Source organism: Leptodactylus fuscus, chromosome 5 (assembly GCF_031893055.1).
Source record: "Leptodactylus fuscus isolate aLepFus1 chromosome 5, aLepFus1.hap2, whole genome shotgun sequence".
Taxonomy (NCBI): domain Eukaryota; kingdom Metazoa; phylum Chordata; class Amphibia; order Anura; family Leptodactylidae; genus Leptodactylus; species Leptodactylus fuscus.
The window spans coordinates 17,755,239-17,769,383 of NC_134269.1; the positions used below are offsets into that span (position 1 = coordinate 17,755,239).

The 14,145-nt window shown below is 44.6% G+C and overlaps 1 protein-coding gene across 1 annotated transcript; it reads left to right on the forward strand.

The window, feature by feature from the left end:
* The first annotated feature begins 1,743 nt into the window (after nucleotides 1–1,743).
* CLPP (caseinolytic mitochondrial matrix peptidase proteolytic subunit) lies at nucleotides 1,744–9,439 on the forward strand. The gene is made up of 7 exons (XM_075276045.1): nucleotides 1,744–1,871; nucleotides 2,384–2,485; nucleotides 5,224–5,295; nucleotides 5,369–5,465; nucleotides 5,879–6,066; nucleotides 7,885–7,990; nucleotides 8,940–9,439. Exons 1-7 carry the CDS (start codon nucleotides 1,848–1,850, stop codon nucleotides 9,101–9,103), a joined length of 753 nt encoding a protein of 250 aa, XP_075132146.1. The 5' UTR covers nucleotides 1,744–1,847; the 3' UTR covers nucleotides 9,104–9,439.
* Nucleotides 9,440–14,145: the final 4,706 nt, after the last annotated feature.

A 14,145-nucleotide genomic window follows, 5' to 3' on the forward strand; every position in this document is an offset into this window, starting at 1 on the left:
GATTCTGTATATATACTGTATATATACTGTACTAGTAATGTATGGATTCTGTATACTGTATATATACTGTACTAGTAATGTATGGATTCTTTATACTGTATATATACTGTACTAGTAATGTATGGATTCTGTATATATACTGTACTAGCGATCTATGGATACTGTATATATACCATACTATATAGGGATTCTGTATACTGTATATACTGTACTAGTAATGTATGGATTCTGTATACTGTATATATACTGTACTAGTAATGTATGGATTCTGTATACTGTATATATACTGTACTAGTAATGTATGGATTCTTTATACTGTATATATACTGTACTAGTAATGTATGGATTCTTTATACTGTATATATACTGTACTAGTAATGTATGGATTCTGTATATATACTGTACTAGCGATCTATGGATACTGTATATATACCATACTATATAGGGATTCTGTATACTGTATATACTGTACTAGTAATGTATGGATTCTGTATACTGTATATATACTGTACTAGTAATGTATGGATTCTGTATACTGTATATATACTGTACTAGTAATGTATGGATTCTGTATATATACTGTACTAGCGATCTATGGATACTGTATATATACCATACTATATAGGGATTCTGTATACTGTATATACTGTACTAGTAATGTATGGATTCTTTATACTGTATATATACTGTACTAGTAATGTATGGATTCTTTATACTGTATATATACTGTACTAGTAATGTATGGATTCTGTATACTGTATATATACTGTACTAGTAATGTATGGATTCTTTATACTGTATATATACTGTACTAGTAATGTATGGATTCTGTATACTGTATATATACTGTACTAGTAATGTATAGATTCTGTATATATACTGTACTAGTAATGTATGGATTCTTTATACTGTATATATACTGTACTAGTAATGTATAGATTCTGTATATATACTGTATATATACTGTACTAGTAATGTATGGATTCTGTATACTGTATATATACTGTACTAGTAATGTATGGATTCTGTATACTGTATATATACTGTACTAGTAATGTATGGATTCTGTATACTGTATATATACTGTACTAGTAATGTATAGATTCTGTATATATACTGTACTAGTAATGTATGGATTCTGTATATATACTGTACTAGTAATGTATAGATTCTGTATATATACTGTACTAGCGATCTATGGATACTGTATATATACCATACTATATAGGGATTCTGTATACTGTATATACTGTACTAGTAATGTATGGATCCTGTATATTGTATATGTACTTATATCTGCTCTCCATCAGATACACTACTACACGTTGTACTCTCTGTATATATACTGTACTAGTAATATATGGGTGTATACTGTATATCTGCTCTCTATGAGGTACACTACTACTACACATTGCACTTACTGCAGCTCTGCCATTTATCCATTGCACAGCTACAATAAACTTTATTGCTATACGTACAATGACCTCCTATGTAAATCTTACAGGTGTTTAGCGCACAGCTATCGTTACCATAGTAACACGCCTCTCACAGATCACATGACTTCAAGGACTGGCCAATAATTGTCATGGCGGCGCGCTGTTTGGCTTCATGACGTCACTTCCGGGCGTCATTTCCTCATTCCTACCCTCTTGCTTACCTTTGTGTCTCTTCCACAGGAGCCATTTTCTCGAGGACATACTTTTTGCTTTTTATCTCGGCGGTCTCCGAAAACATGGCCGCCGTGTCTACCTAAACGAGTAGAAATGGAGACATATTTTTCGAGTCCTTATTTTTCGGTGACATTTGGTTTTGTAACTTTGTGAGACAGCTAGTGACCCCAGGACGGCATGGAGCTGCTTATCAGAGGGACGGTGGGTAACGGCCGGGTCATGGAGGGGACTGCATGCTATATACTGTGTTTGATATGACGGTGCATTGGCTATAAATACTCCCCCAGAATGAGCAGGGTGCAGGTGGAACTACAAGTCTCAGCAGTCAGTGGCAGTGTAATATGCTGGGACTTGTAGTTCTGTGGATGGCTATCACTTGCCTAGGTCAGAGGTTATGTTGGCGAATCATTATAATGTGGTCTATATTTACATAGATGTAGTAAATCATTAAATATGACCCCCCCCTCCAAATACTATGATCACGCCCCCATAAGAGTGACCACCATAGTGCCCCTTATCCACCACATGCCACCACACTGCACGATTCAGTAACGTCTCCATTGTCATTATATCACACCCTATCTGTGACCACAAAACCCTCAATTTTCCGCAGACTGACTAGAAGAGGGGCATCCCAAACGGTGAACCCCAAAATTAGAGTGAACAGTAATAAGTAGGGCGACCTCTCTGACGGGTCTCTTCTATCTCCACAGCGGCCGGCACTGAGGGGGATATGTGCTCTCCAGCAAGTCAGGCGTCTACACCGAGCTCCTCCAAGGCTCTCCCCGCTCATCCCGATTGTGGTGGAACAGACGGTCAGTATATAAATGTATACATGCTTACAGAATCCCATACACTTCGCTGACTCCCTAAAATACAGGTTGAGTTGATTGTCCATGTGGTTCCAGACACCCCACTGATTAGGGTCATCCAACTGAGGATAACCAGCATGTAAAAGCCATGGCGGGGTGGAGAATGGAGAGGGATCTGAGGCAGAAGTCCACCTCAATTTTCTCTTCAATTTCCACTGTGTGAATGGGCCCTTAGGTTGTACGGGTACCTTCTAAAGTGAATATGCAGAAGTGGTCACTTTATATAAAGCATTTTATTGTGATGTAGTAGATAGAAACTGCAGCCCAGCTATGCTGCGGGTATCTACACATAAACTTGTTGACTGTTTTCAGTAGTTTCAAGCAGAATAGTGAGCGCAGCTCTGGAGTATAATACAGGATAAGTAATGTAATGTATGTACACAGTGATTGCACCAGCAGAATAGTGAGCGCAGCTCTGGGATATAATACAGGGTAAGTAATGTATGTACACAGTGACTGCACCAGCAGAATAGTGAGCACAGCTCTGGAGTATAATACAGGGTAAGTAATGTAATGTATGTACACAGTGACTGTACCAGCAGAATAGTGAGCGCAGCTCTGGAGTATAATACAGGATAAGTAATGTAATGTATGTACACAGTGACTGCACCAGCAGAATAGTGAGCACAGCTCTGGAGTATAATACAGGGTAAGTAATGTAATGTGTGTACACAGTGACTGTACCAGCAGAATAGTGAGCGCAGCTCTGGGGTATAATACTGGATAAGTAATGTAATGTATGTACACAGTGACTGCACCAGCAGAATAGTGAGCGCAGCTCTGGAGTATAATACAGGATAAGTAATGTAATGTATGTACACAGTGACTGCACCAGCAGAATAGTGAGCGCAGCTCTGGAGTATAATACAGGATAAGTAATGTATGTACACAGTGACTGTACCAGCAGAATAGTGAGCGCAGCTCTGGAGTATAATACAGGATAAGTAATGTAATGTATGTACACAGTGATTGTACCAGCAGAATAGTGAGCACAGCTCTGGAGTATAATACAGGATAAGTAATGTAATGTATGTACACAGTGACTGCACCAGCAGAATAGTGAGCACAGCTCTGGAGTATAATACAGGGTAAGTAATGTAATGTGTGTACACAGTGACTGTACCAGCAGAATAGTGAGCGCAGCTCTGGGGTATAATACTGGATAAGTAATGTAATGTATGTACACAGTGACTGCACCAGCAGAATAGTGAGCGCAGCTCTGGAGTATAATACAGGATAAGTAATGTAATGTATGTACACAGTGACTGCACCAGCAGAATAGTGAGCGCAGCTCTGGAGTATAATACAGGATAAGTAATGTATGTACACAGTGACTGTACCAGCAGAATAGTGAGCGCAGCTCTGGAGTATAATACAGGATAAGTAATGTAATGTATGTACACAGTGATTGTACCAGCAGAATAGTGAGCGCAGCTCTGGAGTATAATACAGGATAAGTAATGTAATGTATGTACACAGTGACTGTACCAGCAGAATAGTGAGCGCAGCTCTGGAGTATAATACAGGATAAGTAATGTAATGTATGTACACAGTGACTGCACCAGCAGAATAGTGAGCGCAGCTCTGGAGTATAATACAGGATAAGTAATGTATGTACACAGTGACAGTACCAGCAGAATAGTGAGCGCAGCTCTGGAGTATAATACAGGATAAGTAATGTAATGTATGTACACAGTGATTGTACCAGCAGAATAGTGAGCGCAGCTCTGGAGTATAATACAGGGTAAGTAATGTAATGTATGTACACAGTGACTGCACCAGCAGAATAGTGAGCGCAGCTCTGGAGTATAATACAGGATAAGTAATGTAATGTATGTACACAGTGACTGTACCAGCAGAATAGTGAGCGCAGCTCTGGAGTATAATACAGGATAAGTAATGTAATGTATGTACACAGTGACTGCACCAGCAGAATAGTGAGCGCAGCTCTGGAGTATAATACAGGATAAGTAATGTAATGTATGTACACAGTGACTGCACCAGCAGAATAGTGAGCGCAGCTCTGGAGTATAATACAGGATAAGTAATGTAATGTATGTACACAGTGACTGCACCAGCAGAATAGTGAGCGCAGCTCTGGGGTATAATACAGGATAAGTAATGTAATGTATGTACACAGTGACTGCACCAGCAGAATAGTGAGCGCAGCTCTGGAGTATAATACAGGATAAGTAATGTAATGTATGTACGCAGTGACTGCACCAGCAGAATAGTGAGCGCAGCTCTGGAGTATAATACAGGATAAGTAATTTAATGTATGTACACAGTGACTGTACCAGCAGAATAGTGAGCGCAGCTCTGGAGTATAATACAGGATAAGTAATGTAATGTATGTACACAGTGACTGCACCAGCAGAATAGTGAGTGCAGCTCTGGAGTATAATACAGGATAAGTAATGTAATGTATGTACACAGTGACCAGCAGAATACTGAGCGCAGCTCTGGAGTATAATACAGGATAAGTAATGTAATGTATGTACACAGTGACTGTACCAGCAGAATAGTGAGCGCAGCTCTGGAGTATAATACAGGATAAGTAATGTAAAATACAGTTTGTACACAGGGATAATAGGTAGACGCTTAGCGATCTTATTTTAGGATGGGGTTCGGACAAAGCCAGGACATCTTTTTTCAAGACTTATCTTTTCTTCTCATTGCAGGGTCGTGGGGAGAGAGCGTATGACATTTACTCTAGGTTACTGCGGGAACGCATTATCTGCGTCATGGGACCGGTGAGATTTCTGGTCACTAGCCCCTCTCCAGCTCCTCTCCCTCTCGCATTCTTACACCTATTTCTCCCTTCAGATTGATGACACTCTATCCAGTCTGGTGATCGCTCAACTCCTGTTCCTGCAGTCAGAGAGTAACAAGAAGCCCATTCACATGTACATCAACAGCCCAGGTAAGCGGGTCTACAGAGGAACCCTTATTATTGGGGTCATCGGCAGCACTACAGTGTAGACCTTGCAAATGGGGATGAAATTATAACTCAGAGTTGCAGTTTTTTTTTAATAAGGGCATCTGCATAAAGGCCCTTAAAGGTATTGTATAGGATTAAGGAAACATGGACTCTTTCTTCTAGAAACTGTGCCACAACTGTCTAAAGGTGGTAGTGCAGCTCAACCCAAATCACTTCAATTGAGCTGAGCAGATACAGATTCAACCCATGGACAAGTGTTGGACAATTTCTAAGAGTGAACCAGTGGTACTGGTGGTACTGCCTAGCCATTCAGTCTTGTAGATTGGTGTAACAGTACCCAGACTCCTCTTTTAGGGACTGTACAGACCTCATGCTCTGCTTCTATTTATTTGCAGGTGGCTCCGTGACAGCCGGTCTGGCCATCTATGATACCATGCAGTATATACTGAACCCCATCTGTACGTGGTGTGTGGGACAAGCAGCCAGTATGGGGTCACTCCTCCTCGCCGCTGGATCCAATGGAATGAGACATTCTTTGCCAAATTCTCGAATTATGATTCACCAACCCTCAGGAGGTGCCAGGGTAAGTCCCATGTCCGGGTATACATTGTGATAGTCATGGCGGTGATACCTGTAACAATTAAATCTGCTCATAAAATGTAACAGCTTGGTGGAACTATGGGGGTAAACTTCATTTGCCAAGTCTCCACCCCTATGCTTCCAGTTTCCTTAGATCCCCTTGTAATATTCTACTATCCTCCTCATTATTAATTACCCTACAAAGTTTAGTATCATCTGCAAATATAGACACCCTGCTTTGTAAACCCTCTACCAGGTCATAAAGATATTAAACAAATACTGACCTAATACTAACCCTTGCGGCACCCCACTGGTGACTGTGTCCCCAATATTGATGCCTTTCGCACCCCACTGGTGACTGTGACCCAGTCTGAATATTTACCATTAACAAGTCCCCTCTGTTTCTTATCAGTGAGCCAGTTGCAAACCCAAATGCATATGTTTTCCCCCAGTCCCAACATTCTCATTTTGCATACCAACCGTTTATGTGGAACAGTTTCAAAAGCCTTTGAAAAGTCCAGATATACCACGTCCACTGCATTACCCATGTCCAGATACACCACGTCCACTGCATTACCCATGTCCAGATACACCACGTCCACTGCATTACCCATGTCCAGATACACCACGTCTACTGCATTACCCATGTCCAGATACACCACGTCCACTGCATTACCCATGTCCAGATACACCACGTCTACTGCATTACCCATGTCCAGATACACCACGTCCACTGCATTACCCATGTCCAGATACACCACGTCTACTGCATTACCCATGTCCAGATACATCACGTCAACTGCATTACCCATGTCCAGATACACCACATCCACTGCATTAGTCATGTCCAGGTACACCACCTCTACTGCATTACCCATGTCCAGATACACCACGTCTACTGCATTACCCATGTCCAGATACACCACGTCTACTGCATTACCCATGTCCAGATACACCACGTCTACTGCATTACCCATGTCCAGATACACCACGTCCACTGCATTACCCATGTCCAGTCTTGAACTGACCTCCTCATATAAGCTGATCAGATTAGTCTGACAGGACCGATTCCTCATAAACTCACGCTGATTTGGTGTTATAAGATTATTTACATTGAGATACTCCAGGATAGCATCTCTTAGAAAGCCCTCAAATATCTTTCCCACAACAGCAGTCAAACTTACTGGCCTATAGTTTCCAGATTCACTTTTACACCCCTTTTTTGGAAATTGGCACCACATTTGCTATTCTCCAATCCAGTGGAACAGACCCAGTCATTACTGAATCCTTAAGTATTAGATACAAGGGTCTATCTATGACCATGCTTAATTCCCTCAGAACTCGGGGGTGTATTCCATCTGGACCGGGCGATTTCTCTATTTTAGTGTTTTGCAGGCGGCGCTGCACTTCTTCCTGGGTTACACGGGTGACATTTAATTGAGAGTTAACATTCCCCCTAATCATGCTGCTGGCCAATGGATTTTCTTGTGTAAACACTGTAGAGAAGAAGGCATTTAATACTTGTGTTTTTTCCTCATCCTCCTCCACCATTACTCCCAGATTACATTGTCAGTTTTTATTCTCTAATTATTTATGTAATTGAAGAATCAGTTGTGGAAGCCACAGCAAGATGGAGCAGGGAGCTTATTTTTTCCGTATCCTATTGCAATGTCTTCCTCCCAGGCAGAATCTGGGCAGAAACTGTCTCAAAATCAGTAGCATATTCCACTGTGTGAATGGGCCCTTAAAGGTTTGTACTGGGGCTTGTGACTACGTTGGATCCTTTATTGTGTACTGAATAATATCTGCATATTGTGCTCAGGGTCAGGCCACAGACATCGCTATACAGGCAGAGGAAATCCTCAAGCTCAAGAAACAGATTAACGAAATTTACGCAAAGCACACACGTCAGCCGCTGTCCGTGATCGGTGAGTACGCGCCGCACCCCTGCTCGCACCAAGCAGTATGTATTTAGGTGTAACCCTACAGTCAGCAGAAAAGGTGGATATTCCCAGACTTGCCAGAGTTTATATACATAGTGAATTGCAGGGAAATTATGGGCTTACCATATAATTGCTTTAAATGATAGAGTTCACAACCGTCACTTGACTGGTGACATCATAATCTAATATTAAAGGGGTTTTCTAGGATTTATGTACTGATGACGTATCCTTACAATAGGTCTTCAGTAACTGATCGGAGGTAGTCTGGGTCCCAGGATCCCTACTGATCAGCTATGAAGCACAGCGCCGTAGATTATGTAGAGGCTGTGATTGGTATTACAGCTGTGCCCCATGCATCCAAATAGGACCATGTGACATCCCCTCACCAATAACATATTAATGATCTATTCTGAGTCCATCAGTGTTTTAGTCTTGGAAAACCCTTTTATATAGGATAGACATAGAGGCAAAGACCTTCACTGATTTCTAAATTTATGTATCGCCATTTTGGAACCAGGCCAGAACTGCTGAGTCCATCATCAAGAAGATTGAAAGTAATTCTAACCCCCTAGACCACCCCTTTAATAATAGTGTCTTGGAGAAGTGGTTTGCAGGACATTCTTGGCACACTAGGAAGTTGACTATTAACAATGGGGACATCTTGGGTTCAGGAGTAAACTAAAAAACAGAAAAATCTGACCCCAAAAGTTAGCTGTGATCATTGACCCCATTCTCCATTGGTCTCAATGTGACGTGAAGATGGGCACAAGAGGCTGGTGTGGCGGTGTAGACTGTGGCACAAGCTGGTAACACACTGTACATACTTGTATAGGGTCACTGTTAGTATCATCTGTAGTTTGCATACATTATTGACCATTAGCATGTGATAAGCCCTTATTTACTACCCATATAACACCATTGCTTCCTTCCCCAGAGTCCGTCATGGAGAGAGATCGCTACATGAGTCCCACAGAAGCTCAGGAGTTTGGCATCCTGGACAAAGTATTAGTGCACCCCCCTCAGAATGGAGAAGATGAACCAGAGCTTGTCCAGAAAACAGAGGAGCAGACCCCGCTGCCACCCCCGACTGAACCTTAGATAGAAGAGAGGCAGGACTGTGCAATGATAGGTCACATTGAACCCCAGACTGGCTGTGCCCTGATATTACCATTAGTTATGGTAGAGATTGTCCAGACCAAATGAAGCGGGTCTCTGATGATGCTTTTGGTGCAGCACATCACTGTGCTAATAATGTAGCCATCATGTTACACTGCCCCCTGGTGGCCGAGAAGAGTCTTTTCTATCACTAGTGTGTCAGTGAAACTGTGCAGAGAAATCTCCCTCCAGCTTCACATTCCTGTCTACTGAGTCTCTGTGCTATAGGTAAAAGAAAACACTCAAAAAAGGTTGAAAATAAAATTATTTTCACATAAATCTGCCATCGTGACTTCAGGATTTGGTGACCACAGGATGGGCTTTCATAGCCAAAGTAAACTCCCTGGACCGCTGTGGTCAGGGGCGTAACTACCGTAGAGGCAGCGGAGGCGGCTGCCACAGGGCCCGGGCCATTAGGGGGCCCGGTGACAGCCGCTACCGCTGCAGTTTTTTTTAAATAGGTTGTTACGGGCCCTATTCACTTGCTGATCCTGGCTGGGCTGGGATCGGCAAGTGACACCGCGGGCCCCACAAAAACTATCATTATACTCGGGGGTCTTTGCAGACCCCTGAGTATAATGATCGGCGGATAGGAGAGGTAAGAAACATAAAAAACTGTTACTTACCTCTCCACGATCCTGCCAGGCCTCCGTCCTACTTTGTCTGACATCACATGAACCCGGTATGCTTCCCGGGTCATGTGATGTCCGACGTCATTAAAGAAGGACGTGAGCGGCGGTCGACAGCCTAGGAGCTGGGGACAGGTAAGCAACAGTGTTTTATTGTAATGTTTTTATTCCCCAGGTCTCCGATTATTATACTCTGGGGTCTGAAAAGACCCCAGAGTATAATAATTGTTTATGGGTGTCCACAGTGGGACATAATACTGTGTGCAGGGGCCACTATGGGGGATAATACTGTGTGCAGGGGCCACTATGGGGGATAATACTGTGTGCAGGTGCCACTATTGGGGTTAATACTGTCTGCAGGGGCCACTATGGGGACATAATACTGTGTGCAAGGGCCACTATGGGCATAATACTGTGTGCAGGGGTCACTATGGGCATAATACTGTGTGCAGGGGTCACTATGGGGGATAATACTGTGTGAAGGGGCCACTATTGGGGTTAATACTGTGTGCAGGGGTCACTATGGGGGTTAATACTGTGTGCAGGGGCCACTATAGGGGATAATACTGTGTGCAGGGGACACTATTGGGGTTAATACTGTGTGCAGGGGCCACTATTGGGGTTAATACTGTGTGCAGGGGACACTATTGGGGTTAATACTGTGTGCCGGGGTCACTATGGGGGATAATACTGCGTGCAGGGGCCACTATGGGACATAATACTGCGTGCAGGGGCCACTATGGGACATAATACTGTGTGCAGGGGCCACTATGGGACATAATACTGTTTGCAGGGGCCACTATGGGGCATAATACTGCGTGCAGGGGCCACTATGGGACATAATACTGCGTGCAGGGGCCACTATGGGACATAATACTGCGTGCAGGGGCCACTATGGGACATAATACTGCGTGTAGGGGCCACTATGGGGGATAATACTGCGTGCAGGGGCCACTATGGGGGATAATACTGCGTGCAGGGGCCACTATGGGGGATAATACTGCGTGCAGGGGCCACTATGGGACATAATACTGCGTGCAGGGGCCACTATGGGACATAATACTGCGTGCAGGGGCCAATATGGGGGATAATACTGCGTGCAGGGGCCACTATGGGGGATAATACTGCGTGCAGGGGCCACTATGGGGGATAATACTGCGTGCAGGGGCCACTATGGGGGATAATACTGCGTGCAGGGGCCACTATGGGGGATAATACTGCGTGCAGGGGCCACTATGGGGGATAATACTGCGTGCAGGGGCCACTATGGGGGATAATACTGCGTGCAGGGGCCACTATGGGACATAATACTGCGTGCAGGGGCCACTATGGGACATAATACTGCGTGCAGGGGCCACTATGGGACATAATACTGCGTGCAGGGGCCACTATGGGGCATAATACTGCGTGCAGGGGCCACTATGGGACATAATACTGCGTGTAGGGGCCACTATGGGGGATAATACTGCGTGCAGGGGCCACTATGGGACATAATACTGCGTGCAGGGGCCACTATGGGACATAATACTGCGTGCAGGGGCCACTATGGGGGATAATACTGCGTGCAGGGGCCACTATGGGGGATAATACTGCGTGCAGGGGCCACTATGGGGGATAATACTGCGTGCAGGGGCCACTATGGGGGATAATACTGCGTGCAGGGGCCACTATGGGGGATAATACTGCGTGCAGGGGCCACTATGGGACATAATACTGCGTGCAGGGGCCACTATGGGACATAATACTGCGTGCAGGGGCCACTATGGGACATAATACTGCGTGCAGGGGCCACTATGGGACATAATACTGCGTGCAGGGGCCACTATGGGACATAATACTGCGTGCAGGGGCCACTATGGGGCATAATACTGTGTGCAGGGGCCACTATGGGACATAATACTGTGTGCAGGGGCCACTATGGGGATAATACTGTGTGCAGGGGCCACTATGGGACATAATACTGTGTGCAGGGGCCACTATGGGACATAATACTGCGTGCAGGGGCCACTATGGGACATAATACTGCGTGCAGGGGCCACTATGGGACATAATACTGCGTGCAGGGGCCACTATGGAGCATAATACTGTGTGTACAGGGGCCACTATGGAGCATAATACTGTGTGCAGGGGCCACTATGGGACATAATACTGCGTGCAGGGGCCACTATGGGACATATGGGTCAATAACCGTGCGTTATACAGTAAGCATCCCAGGATGACAAGATGGAATCGAAACCCTCCACTGAATGGTTCAGCGTGGCTGTCATATATTCAAGGCTACGCACATCTTTGAGACGAGCAATCAATTCAGGTTTGGTAGGAGGAAGGACATCTTTCCAATGGCGGGCAATAAGAGTTCTTGCCGCAGTACACAAGTACAAAAACAAACGAGAGGTCTTCTTACCCAGTTGCTTAGGAGGCATATTAAGCATAGATCATTGGATCCAGCGGAACCCCCTGGATAAAAAGATCTTCCGTAATAAGTTGCACCTCCTCCCAAAAAGGACGGAGAAGGGGACAGTCCCAAAATATATGAAAAATTGAGCCCAAGGAGGACTGGCAGCGCCAACACAAAGGAGAAAGGGCAGGGTTAAGTTTATGCAACAATACAGGGGTATGATACCAGGACATGAGGATTTTATACTGGGTTTCCCGGAATGTAATACATGTGGAGGATTTAGCAGCCCGGGACCAAATAGTTTGCCAGGAACCTAGGGGGATCGGATGCCCCAAAACTTCTTCCCACCTGGTCATATACTTATGAGGTAGGGAGGACGACAACTCAGACACAGAGAGAAGCCTATATATGGCAGAGATAAGACCTCTAGTAGAGACACCCGCTCGACACAACTTTTCAAACTCTGTAGGGGGTGAGACCCGTAGAGAGCCCAACTGAGCTTTAACAAAATGCGCTATCTGTCGATAGTGCAGCCATTCAGTAACTGGCATCCCCAATGTCAAGGTGAAATACTCAAAAGGCCGGAGCTCCAATGTCAAAGGATCCACCAAATCAGCAATACGAAACAAACCCCGCCCACCCCACAGACGCACCATTGCAGAGGAAAGCCCCCCTGGACGTCACCTGGCAGCATTCAGTTCAATGAAATGCATGGGGGCTAAAATCTTTCCAAAATCTTGTGGAAAGCCTTCCCAGAGGACTTGAGACTGTTAGGGTAAGTTTACGCTGAAATTTTTGGTCAGGATTTTGAGGCCGTATCCGCCTCAAAATCCTTACCAAAAAGACGGCTCCCATTGAAATCAGTGGGAGCCGCTCAGTTTTTCCCAGGAGCCGTTTCTTCCGGCTCCTGGAAAAAAAGAAGTTACATGCTCATTCTTCAGGCCAAGTCGCCTTTCGATTCGGCTGAAGACACTCCCTCCTCCGGACTAGACCCATTCATTGGGCCTAATTCAGAGCGGACTACGCGACTGGATGCCGCTGCAGTGCACCGGCTTTTAGTCAGTTAGGTTCCTAACCAAAAATCGCCATCTGAACTTACCCTTAGAGGGCCCAATTATAAAGTCCATGGTTTTGGAAGGGGATGTGTCAGAAGCTCATAAAGATGTGATGGTCTGGGGCCCCATACTTGTCACCCAGTGCTGTATGTCACCAGTGCAGTGTGATCTTGTCTTCTCTAGTGAGGACAGTCAGCAGCACTACAATACTTATAGGATCAGCCATGGTCACAGTATAATACAGTAGATTTTTTATTTACACCTAATGGGGCATACTTATTCTGACAGTCTTAATAAAGGCTCCGACAGGTTCAGGGCACTGCCACAGCCTCTTTATACACCATGTACACTCCCATGCACCAGTATATAGATCTATACCAGTTAGGACTGGTATAGGTTAATATTATAACTCACCCCAGCGCCTCTGCCTGCCTCCACCTACATTGGACCATAGTGACAAGCGAGGCACGGAGTGGGGCTGTGGCCCACATTTAGCACAAGAGAGAGCCACATCATCCTCTCTACGCCAGAAAACCGGGATAGAGGGATTGATGAATCCCCCCATTATCGCTACACGGTGATAGAGGACCTGATATCTATGATCTATGGGTTGCAGGTTTTTGCTGCTTCTCAGCCCTGGACATCGGGATACAAATAATCTGACATGTCCACTTAGAGGTATTTCTACCCAATCTTTGCCATTAAAGTGACCCTCTAATTGTAATGGTTTTCTGCCATTGTTAGCGTGTGTTTAGTGTGTCTCAGTTTCAGTTCACCAATGTAAAAGTCGCTAACATTATGAGTGAATTTTCAATGGTCATCAAACTAAATGGAAAAGTATCTGGTGGCAGATCTTGGCCTCGGTGCTCAGATCTGTCACTGGATAGTTTGGTACCAGAATTC

Bases quoted from the DNA above. Each gene is read 5' to 3' on its own strand.
- CLPP (XM_075276045.1), top strand. From the start codon at position 1,848: ATGGAGCTGCTTATCAGAGGGACG. The intron at 5,296-5,368 runs GTGAGATTTCTG...TTCTCCCTTCAG, and splicing joins TTATCTGCGTCATGGGACCG to ATTGATGACACTCTATCCAG. The intron at 7,991-8,939 runs GTGAGTACGCGC...TTCCTTCCCCAG, and splicing joins TCAGCCGCTGTCCGTGATCG to AGTCCGTCATGGAGAGAGAT.